Source organism: Benincasa hispida, chromosome 2 (assembly GCF_009727055.1).
Source record: "Benincasa hispida cultivar B227 chromosome 2, ASM972705v1, whole genome shotgun sequence".
NCBI lineage: Eukaryota > Viridiplantae > Streptophyta > Magnoliopsida > Cucurbitales > Cucurbitaceae > Benincasa > Benincasa hispida.
In genome coordinates this window covers 30,806,624-30,818,723 of record NC_052350.1, presented here as the reverse complement: position 1 = coordinate 30,818,723, position 12,100 = coordinate 30,806,624, and the positions used below count along the sequence as shown (strand labels likewise).

Genomic DNA, 12,100 nt, shown 5'->3' with positions numbered 1-12,100 from the left:
GATTTCAAACAAGCTGCTTCACCCTGTTCAATGGGCAAGTACCTTTCAGCGTCTGTTGGAGTCCCTTTGTCTAAACCATATGTGTATAGAAGCACCACTAGTGTACTTCAATACTTGACACACACGAGACCAAACATTGCTTACATCATAAATCACCTCAGTTAGTTTTTGAAGGCCCCAACCGATATTCATTGGCAAACGGCCAAAAGTGTACTTAGATATGTCAGTGGCACAAGATATTATGGATTACTCTTCCAACCCAACTCGTATCTTGATATCTCAACCTACTCAAATGCCAACTGAGCGTCGAACATTGATGATAGAAAATCCATAGCTGCTTACTACATGTTTGTGGGCAACAACTTTGTTTCATGGTCCTCGAAAAAGCAGACAATAGTCATACGATCCAGCACGGAGTCTGAGTATCGTGCCCTTGCATATACTTCATCTGAAATAATTTGGCCTCAACAACTCCTATATGAGATTCAGCTATAAACAAATCACAAACCTGTTATCTAGTGTAATAATGTAGCTCTCGTGACTAATCTCATCTTTCATGCTCGAACCAAGCACATCAGACAAGACTACCACGTCACAAAGAAAAGCCACGCAGGAAGAATGATAAAAAGGATAAAATCTGTCACGATTCCCTTCAACAAATTCATTTATTCTTTTATTCTCCGTTGCTCTGATTGGGCCACTTGTAATATACAGTTTTCAATCATTTTACTAATTCCTTTATTCAATTATTCCTCACAACCCTAATTTGGGAAAATCTATATAAATAAGGGCTTGGTTGCCTCCTGATGAATAAGAAGAAAATACAGAGAAATTATCCGAAATTATCCTTCTTCTCAAATTCTATCTTAAACCTTTATAAAATTATCTTAAAGTATAACTATGTTTTTCTCAATACAATTGGATTTTCTTAAAAATTAAAATTCGAGGCAAGGTTCCTTCTTCTTAGAAAATATGCTCTGCAAATTTAGTCTCGAATATTATAATTTAAATTTTCTAAATTTACTTATGTGAAATATGTATCAAAACTATTACTAATTTTCTCCCCCGAGGATTATGACCCAATCAATTTTCTTTTATAACATCTCTTATTTGAAATTAAAATCTACAATAAAGTTAGTGTATGTACTTATATATATAAAAGAACTAAAACACAAAATAGGATGAAAACTAAAAGTATATAAGTAATTGAGTATGAATGCTCCAAAATATAAAAATAACTGAAACATGAAAATATATCTTAAAAAGATAATCTCCACGTTGTGCAACAATTTGGTCTGAGAGATGAAAAATGCATATTAATTTGTGTATAAATTAAAATGAGTCTTTTTAAGAACGGTGGCTACACCATTTAAAAGGGATAAAGATCAACAATGTATTTATAGAGAATTAGGATTTAAATATTTCATTAATTATATATAGCTTTATTTCTTAATTGTCATAACTTTTTATAAATAACTTAATTTTGAATATATTACAAAAAAAAAATATAATTCTATCAATAAACGAAAAATGAAATAAGCATTGAGAGAAATGTTTGACCTTAATTAGAAAATAAGAAAAAGAAAGCCAAAAGCTGAGGGGATTGGGTTGTCAAATCCACTCGAGCACAAGCAAACCTTTTTTTTTTATTATTATTATTTCTTTTTTTTTTTTTCATTTTTTCAAGTAAGAATATATAAATAAAAAAAATTGAAGGCTCGATCGTTGGAGCTTAACTAAATTTATCCTCAATAATAAACATTTTTATATTAAATATAAAATCAAATCATTTGAAGAGATAGATGCTTCTGACTGTCAAATTGAACATAATTCAATTACTATACGAGTGAATTAGTAACCATACTTCATGTTTCAAATTTCTTAAAAAAATATATAAAATTGTTATAATCAATCCATTAACAAGAAATATTTCACTTTTCTCTATCCATAAATTAAAAAATATATTAAAAATAAAATAATAATAATAATAGGTAAATCTCACTCATCAAGATTTTAAATTTGGGCATATTTAAAAGCTGTTAAGAGTGGTTGATTTGGCAACCCCACCAATTATTATTATTATATATTTATTCTTTTTAAGATAATTATTGTTATTATATATGAACACTTGATAAAATAATAGATAGAGTTCATAACTCAGATAATTATAAAGGTGATAATTTTTGGGTTTTATTGAAATGAAATATTGCCTAATTTATAGATGAAGGGTATAGGAATTTAATGCAAAATTTCCCTTGTCTCTTGTGTCACATCCACCATCTTCTAAAGTATCTAATGAAATTAATTGTATGTCAAAAAGTTAAAATTAATATTTATTTTTTCCTTTAAATTGATGTCTTGAAAAATATTGCTTAATGTTGAATATATCAAAATAATATCTTAAAAAAAAAAATAGAAAAGTGAACCCTGGTTTTCTCTTCTTGAAAAATCATCCCTATTTGTGAATTATAAAATCAGGAGAAACATAAGTTTATAGGATTATAAGTGATCATCTTACATTTTCGAGTAATTATGTGACATTGTAAATCGAATTTCACTCAACGTAATTGATATTCACTCTTTCTTTAAAATTGAATGTTCAATTTTCTATCCTATAATTATTATATTAAAAGAATAATAAATAACGTGACATTTTATTACTTTGTTTGAAATTTGAGGTTTAAATTTTCATATCCCAACTTGTAAAGAAAAAAAGTAGTTATATGATAATAGTCACGTGTTTGGGAGAGAGAGAATGTGACAGTAATCACTTTACAAACGAAAAAGATTCAAATTTGATTAGGAATCTTAAGGAAAGTTTTAAATTTGATAACAAATATTTTTTTCCAAAAAAATTATCGAATAGGATTGTAGGATTTTTTTTCTAAAAAATAAAATTAATACCAAATATACTCTTTTGATTTAGATGAATGAAAGTGTTGAAAATTGACGTATAACTCAACTAACGTATAAATGTGTTAACGACGAAGGGATTTAAGATTGAGATTTAATTTGTCGCTTGTTTTCATCCTCGCAATTGAAATAAAAAGAAAAAAATTAAATGAGAACCAATTTTTCATGTTCCCAATTGAAAAAAAAAAAAAATTAAATGAGAACCAATTTTGACCACAAAAATCTCCAAGTGGAATCAAATTTGTTACAATTGTATCTACTATACATTTTTTATTTTAACAATTTAAACCCTAATCTAACCTAAATTGAAAAAAAATGGAGCTATCATAAACTCAACTAATTTTTTTTTTCTTTTTGGTTCTGTTATAATTGGATTATGTTCCAATGTTGTTTTGAAAATAAATTAAAATATTTTTAAAATAATTAAAAAATCTATCACGTGTCATGTTACGATTTGACAATTTTATGAAATGTATAAAAATAAATATCTTACTAACTATTTTTCTAACTATTTTATTTTTAGGAGATTTTCAAAAATAGAAAAGTAAGAGAATTTATTTATACAAAATAGAAAAATTTTAATCTTGTTTGACATGGTCGATACAAATCTATCAATGTCTATCAGTGATAGAAACTGATAAAAATTGATAGAAGTCTATTAACATTTTTTTACTATTTTTGTAAATAGTTTGATATTTTTTTTATTGATTATTTTAGAAATTTATGCCTAGAAAAAGTATTACTATCGCCTACATTTTGAGAACTTAGCTAATATTTTTATATTAGAAAAATATGAAAAAAATGGATTTTATTTTTGAAATTTAGATAAATAATTTTTTTTTGAAAAGCATATATATTAGGGGAAATCAAACCTCAGATCACGAGGTTGATAGTATGAACACTATATTTGTTGAGCTACACTTTTGTTAATTTAGATAAATAATTTGTCACGATGAAAACTCAATAGAAAAATTTTGAATAATAATAATTACCCATCCAAAAACTCTAGCTATTAAATAAAACCACATCCTTAAAACTGTTCAAAGATCCTTTCTTTGGCCACATCACACCCAATTTTTTCAGCTCACTCACACACACTCTCTCTATACCCTTTTTTGGCTGGCAGTGTAATGTAAAGAAGAAAAATGTACCATTTAACATTGACAGATTAAACAGTCACCCATCCTCTCCTTTCTATATAACATCCTTTCAACTCCCCTCCATTTTTCACATCCCAATTCTTTCATTTCAAACTTTTCTTTTCGGGTCGGGTTCAATGGCAGCACGTTCGTCTCTCGTTGCTCTCGGCGTCGTGCTGGCATTGGCAGCTTTAACCGCCCAATTAGCCGAGGCGGCGCGAGCTTTCTTCGTCTTTGGAGACTCTTTGGTTGACAATGGCAACAACAACTACCTTGCCACCACTGCCCGAGCGGATTCGTATCCGTATGGCATTGATTTCCCGACGCACCGTGCCACTGGTCGCTTCTCCAATGGCCTTAACATCCCTGACTATATCAGTTGGGTTCATTTTATCTCATTCTACTTTCAATTGATTTTTTTTCTTTTTTTCTTTTCTCAATTTGATCTTAAATTCATATTCTTAACGTGATATTTAGGTCAGCAACTCGGTTCGGAGTTCTTACTGCCGTATTTGAGCCCGGAGTTCAACGGTCGAAGGATGTTGGACGGCGCGAATTTTGCTTCTGCTGGCATTGGCATTTTGAATGACACTGGAATACAGTTTGTATGTCTAAATTATGAATATTGATTTTTGATGTGTTGAAGCCTTTAATTATTTTGTTACTATTATTATTATTATTATTATTATTTTGTCTAAATTTAATGTTTTTTATAATTTATATTGAAAAATAACACTGTATTATTACATTCTCCCCTTAATTTTGGTGAAAAATTATATGTGAATGAGGCTACAAAATAAATCATGACAATAGAAATAAAGATGGCCTTTTTTTTCCCCTCCTTTTCAGAAATGTTTTTACTAACTGTGATAAAAACTTGCAAAGGTTATTTGTTTTAGCTGTGTTCTAAATATAGACCATTTATGGAAAAAAGAATATGAAGAAAATAGAAAATACTTTTTGAAAAATATTGTTATTTAAATATGTTTCCACTTATGGGTCTTTTTAGGACTGTTTCCTTTCACTCTAACCAAATTTGGCTTTGGTGACCATTATTTATTATTATTATTTTTTTAAGAATGTCGGACTATAAAAATGTGAGTTTTATATTTAATTTAAATACTATTTTTTTTTTATTTCACTAGGTTCAATTTCAATTTATTGTGTATTTTAGGATTGTTTTCAAATATAAAAAAATGAATCAAAATATTTATAAATATAGTAAAATTTTATTATTTATTTATTATAGACCGCAATATACTACTATTTGTATCTGTCATACTACATAAATTAGGTCATTTAAAAGTATATAAAGACTAGGGATTGAAATGATATTTTTAACTATTATAAATGTTTATTTAAAAAAATGTGCCACCTTGGACAATGAATACACCAAGGTAGATGACATTAAGGAAGAATATGAGAATTTATAACTATCATATAATATAAGGTCAAGTTAGTCGGTGATAATTCTTTACAAAAGTGATAACATAGTACACGTGAGCAGCTGTTTTTTTTTTTTTTTTTTTTTTTAAAAAAAAATTAGGAAAAGAACAAAACTATTTAGTTCAATAGCATCTATAATCGACACATTTTTACCAAATAATTCCTACATTTGACTTTTTAGAAAAAAATAAAATAAAAGAATTGTTCATAATTAAAAGGTTTAAATATCATTTTTGTCCTCATTCAACAATTTTGGTCCCTACAAATTTTTCAATAAATCTCAAATTTAATATATATTATTAGTTTCTTCTTGATTTTCTTTTCACAATTTAATCTCTATAAACTTTATTAGTTGTGAAAAGGTTTAAATATCATTTTTTCTCTCATTCAACAATTTTGGTCCCTACAAATTTTTCAATAAATCTCATATTTAATATATATTATTAGTATTTTCAATTTAATATCCATTATTTATAAATATTCAATTTATTGTCTAATATTATAAGAAACTAACTTTTTAACGATTGAAAAAACAAAATAAATCTCACATAGAATACAAATATCAAGACGATATTTTAACATGATAAGTAACAAATAAAATAACTTAATATCAAACAATGACAACAAAGATAGTGAGAAACTAATATTGGTGTGCTTCTTTATCTTATGGTGTACTTTATTTCTAAGGCTATATGACAATCTTATTTCTAGGTTTTTAGTCTCATAATCCTTTGTGAAATCAGTTTTTATCTTTCAGCATTAAGACTCTATCATGTTAAATTAAGTGATCGGTTTAATATAACACGATACCAATAAACTCAACAAAGAAAATGTAAAGATCACGACAACATGATGTGTCGATATAAACTCAAGCCATAAGTTTTTAAGGTATCTACATTATTGAATCCGTTATATACGTGACCCTAGATAAGAAGGAATATAATTCATTAAATCCGATGTCATGGGTGAAAATCAAGAAATGATAAGAAAAATAAAAGAAAGACAACAAAGAACTAGGATAGAAAATATGAAAAAAAAAAACAATAAATAAGACCTTTTAAATGAAGAAAAAGGATCTAAGGTGTTCTTTAGGATGGATTTGATCCTTACCCAAGGTGACTCCCATCCTGCAACACGTTCTCACGAGTAGAGTTGACCTAAAGAAGCCATCTCTATAGAGGAACTTTCGTTCTTGAAGAGATTGGAGAATAATTTTGTAGAGTTTCTTCAAGTGAGTGGTTGATTATGATCTAAGAGCCTTCCATCCTTTTTTTTATAGGCCAAGGCGGTTGAGATATGGAGCGAAAATGGTGTTCTAAGCGTTTACAAGATATTTTCAACATTGAAGAACAATCGTAGACTGATAAAATAGCAACTAGAATGATTGGTCGCGAATTTGAAAATTTAGGATTCTTTATGTGGGTGTGACCATCTTGAGCAACGTGGGCGCATCAAGACAAATTTCTGCAAAATAATTACAAATTTCAATAAAAAAAAAAAAAAAAAAACCCATATAAAATCAGCACAAAACAACAAAAGCACACTTTAGACAGTTAAAGGACTTACACTTGCTTATTTTATCTAATTTAGGACATCCTGGGGTCAAAANATATACATACAAACATTTTCATTATAAATTAAAAAAATTTCGTGCATGAAAAAATTATTATTATTATGGAAAAAACTTAATTAGAATATGAGTTGTTAAAAAAAAAAAATTTACGAAAAATGGGAAGCATAAAATTAGGTGGAATTTAAGTTGTATGTAATGAATCATTCACGAATTCTATTTTCTCAGATGAAAATTATTATTATTGTTAATTTTTGGGTTGTGATTTGAAGATTTGAAAAGGGTTGGAATAATTAAGGTACATGGTGAATGCAGATAAACATAATTAGAATGTTTAGGCAATTTGAATACTTCGAAGAGTACCAAAGAAGAGTTGGAAGGATAATAGGAGATGAAAGAACAAAGCAACTGGTGAAGGGAGCCTTGGTGCTAATTACCGTCGGGGGCAATGATTTCGTCAATAATTACTATCTTGTCCCCTTCTCCGCCAGGTCACGCCAATACGCTCTCCCTGACTACGTCAACCTCCTCATCGTCGAGTATCGAAAGCTACTCCTCGTAATATCTCTTCTCATTATATTCTATTACCATTCATTTTTCAAACAAATCAAATTTTGACAAGTAAATAAAATATTATGGTCGCGTATTAATCATTTCGTTTTTTTTTTTTTTTTTTGATTTTGTAATTTAAGTCTATTTCTTCTCTATTTCTTTTCATAATTTGTCTCTTTCTTAAGTATAATAGTTAAATTCTTACTCAAATTCTAAAAACAAACACATAGACTGAGCGGAGGCGATTTCTATTGCCCCCTTATGGCTCTGTCACGGGTCCTATCTGTCACTCGCCAACCTGTTCCTGTTATTCCCTAAAAAACATAAAGGAAGCAATGATGAGTATAACAATACTCAATAAGTGACCCATTACTGGACCCTCTAGGTTACCGGTTAGCTAGTTTATATGGGCATCAGTGTACACCTATCATATCAGTCGTAGTGATCTCGAAGGGGTCACATATGTGTCATAAACATGATCCCAAAGGATACGCATCAGTCATAGTGTGTAAACTGAAAGTCAAAAAATCAGTCATAGTGTGTAACCCGAAGGTCCACAAATCAGTCATAAACATGAACCTAAAGAAACATAACCAGTCATATTATGTAACTCGAATGTCCACAAAACAATCATAGTGTGTAACCCGAAGGTCCACAAATTAGTCATAATGTGCACATATACAGTCATATGTGTACACCTGTCTAGATAGGAGAAACTAACAAGAACCCTATAACTTAGCATGCATCAGTTTTCATATAACTCCTGTATTGTATTTTACAGTCATTTATCTTAGGGGTAAAATTTCATATATATCCTCAATCAACAGTACAATCATTGTAGACAAAATAATCCAATCCAGTTGGTCAATGCCATTAAGTCATGCAGTTCAATCAGTCATAAATTATAAATCCAAATAGTCTAGAATAATCAATCAAATCAGTCTGAACAGTCTCAAGAAATAGTCCATGTAATTTTAAGTAACCAGTCCATATATTCTTCAGTAAGCAATTCAAGTAATCTTAAATAAGCAGTCCAAGTGGTAGGGACGACTGGTTCGAAGATGAACCAGTAGAAGGACACTTACCTAAAGTTTTAGTCAATACAAACTCAAACAACCTTTACTTTTATTTGCCCAAAAGCTCACAAACCAAGTCCTAAGTGATAAACCAAAAATTTGGATTTCCAAAATAAGGCCAAAATTCCCAATCACCCAATTTACATCATCCATTAAGATCAAATATTAGTTTCAAAGTCCAATTACTTACCCAAATTGTTTCGAAATTGATCTCAAATTTAGTGAACAACACCTCAAAATCTTTCGATTCTTGAATCAAACCCGATACCAAAAGTCAAATTTAATTCCATCATTTAAGACATGATTCCAATCATAACTTAACCCGAATGTCTCCAAACAACTTATTCAACACATGGTTTGATCCCAAAACCACTTCAAAGCTTCAAAATCAACACAATCCAACAATTATATCACAAAAATCAACCTTTAACTTTAATAGACTACAACTTTAGACATTTTAATCTAACCTCCAAAAATCACAATTAAAACAAAAGTTAAGCCGACACTTAGTGGGTATCCATAAATTCTCAATAAAGACCCCAAACCTTACCAACAAAAAAAAAATAATAATGCCTAACAGTTTTAATCTTATTGGAAAGCACGTTGAGTGTCTATAAAACCCAATTTCAACGTCAAAACAATATGGGTGAGCCAAAACTTAAATCAAAATTTGATGGGTATTCAAGATCTTCCAAGAAAACCTATAAAATACCAAATAACTTACTCAAGATAACAATTTCGGTGACAATGGCGCCAGCGACGGTGGCAACCATAGACAGGCGACGGGTGTTGCTATTGGACGACATAAATTTTTTAGGCTAATGGCTGGTAGTGAGGGTCTTGCATGAGGAGGGTTTGCGAGAGTGAGAGAGAAGGGGAATTTTCAGTTTAATAGATTCTATTCAGTAGTAATTACGGACAAACTTGAGCTTTAAACAACTATCCAAACGTTCAAAATGAAATTCTATATGTCCCGAACAGATTGACTAAATTTTAGCGCGATCCAACGGTTCAAACTCCAATAATCAATAATTTTGTGGAAGTTGTCTCTGAAAATCAAATTGCTTCCTCTCCGATTGTCTTCTCTTTCCACTCTCCTTTAATTTCAATAAATCCAAATTCTTTCATTTTTCTTTCAAATTTTAAAAAGATAAATAAAATATTTTACACAATATCTCCAAAATCTTCAAAGATTCTATTAAATTAATAAATCAATTAACTTCTCAAATTACCGTAATTTAGGCTTCAAAATTCAAAATTAAATGACATAAAATCCATCAATTTTATATAAATTAAATTCTTTCAAATATTTAAATGAATTTAAAACCACATAAAATTAATTATCTCTTCAATTGATTTAAATGGGCTCCAACTGTCTTAATTTCAAGCTTCTTTCCTTAATTAATTTATGTCTTGTAATTTGAATGAAAAGAAAAACCTTGCATGAGAGGACTCCAAAAGTAATGAAGTAAAATGACAGGATGATGTGAGTTGAAATTTAATGATGCAGAGGCTCTACGAGCTCGGGGCGCGACGAGTTATGGTTACCGGGACGGGGCCGCTCGGGTGCGTCCCTGCAGAATTGGCAATGCGAGGAAGTAGCGGCGGGCAGTGTTCAGCAGAGCTGCAGCGAGCGGCGGCGCTGTATAATCCACAGCTTCTTCAGATGGTCAAAGGACTCAACACCCAACTTGGTTCCAATGTGTTTGTGGCTGTTAATACTCAACAAATGCACAATGAGTTCATCTCCAATCCTCAAGCCTTTGGTATACATACATATATATATATATATATATATATCTCCTTTACCTATTCTAAGCTATAGTAATTTACTAAAACTTGCCTAGGAATTCACATGATACAATAGGGCATTTAGAATGTTAATACATAGTGTGAAATAATGTTAAATTAAATGATAATATGCAGGGTTTGAAACATCAAAAGTGGCATGTTGTGGACAAGGGCCATACAATGGATTAGGGCTTTGCACAGTGGCATCAAACTTATGTTCCAACAGAGATGCATATGCCTTTTGGGATGCCTTTCATCCTTCTCAAAAGGCAAATGGGATCATTGTCAAACAAATGTTTTCAGGCACAACCCAATACATGTACCCTATGAACCTCACTACCATTCTTGAATTGGATTCTACCACTTGAAGACTATGACCCAAAATGTCCTTTTTACCCTCACCCCTTTCAAAACTCTTGTGGGTTTGGAATTATATATGTGTCTCTCTCTATCTTTAATGTAACATTTGCTTTGGTTTATGTTTAGTTTTGTGTTGTTGGCTTCATCAAAAGAATGGGCCTGTTTTCAATTGACAACATTCTATATATATAGTATTCTCTCTTTTTCTATCTAGTATTGACTCAACTAAAATGTATATTGAGAATGTGATGTGGTTGTTACATATTATAGTTTTTAAGTCAGATAGTAATTTTTAGTTTTTTAATTTTTTTTTTTATCAAATTTAGAGTAAAAATATATATATATATTTTGTTAATAGAAGAGATGCTAATTTGAAAATATATACATAGTGGTATTATTTTATCAAGATAGTAATTTCAATCTTCTCTTCTTTTTACTTTATTACATTTCTCTCATTTGCTCTTTTAAGAGCGAGCTATTAGCTAAAAGAGGATTTTTCTTTGTTGGTGGATATTGTAGCTCAACCTTTCAATGTCACTACAAGAAAAACTGTTACTACAACAAAATTGAGATTTATTAACTTTGGATTTGATCTATGGACATCATGAGTGGCTAAGGTAAGTCCTCATCTAGCTTAGGATAAGACTGAAACTCATGTATTTGAAGAAACTGAATCTCGTACCGGAAGCGATGTATCGTTTTTGCTTTCAAGTTGGAAAATGAAAAATTTACAATTAAAATAGAACCATACAGAACATCTCACATGCAGTATAATACAGGTTGATCATATAAACTTAGTTTAAAGAACATATTTCTAAAGACTATCTTCAAGTCTTCTCGAAACCATTTCCTCCAACACTGGGAACACCTCTAAAGAGTTTTTCTCGTTATGACTCTGGCAAAGATCGACTTGTAGGAGTCTCTTTTGAAAGATAAAAAAATTTGGTAAGAGAAGAAGTTTTTCCAAGGAACTCTATTTCTCTTATAAGATTAGATAGAAGAAAGAGCAATCATCATTGCAAAGAAGTACTTTATCTATATATCACGTTAAGTGGGATAACTTTCCACTTCATCTCTCTCCCACTTCCATAAGGAAGGTATTTTAATAAACTTAATTAAATCAAATTAATCAAATTAATTAAATTAAATTAAATTAAATTAAATTAAATTAAATTAATCAATTGATTTAATTAAATATCTCATATTTAATCAATTGAATATTTAAATCATATTCAAATATTTTTTTCTCTTAT

General features: G+C 29.8%; 1 protein-coding gene across 1 annotated transcript; it reads left to right on the top strand.

Moving 5' to 3' along the window:
- The first annotated feature begins 4,071 nt into the window (after positions 1-4,071).
- On the top strand, positions 4,072-11,048 carry LOC120071926 (GDSL esterase/lipase At5g33370-like). The gene is made up of 5 exons (XM_039024363.1): positions 4,072-4,430; positions 4,530-4,657; positions 7,384-7,626; positions 10,207-10,462; positions 10,623-11,048. Exons 1-5 carry the CDS (start codon positions 4,190-4,192, stop codon positions 10,853-10,855), a joined length of 1,101 nt encoding a protein of 366 aa, XP_038880291.1. The 5' UTR covers positions 4,072-4,189; the 3' UTR covers positions 10,856-11,048.
- The last annotated feature ends 1,052 nt before the right edge of the window (positions 11,049-12,100 follow it).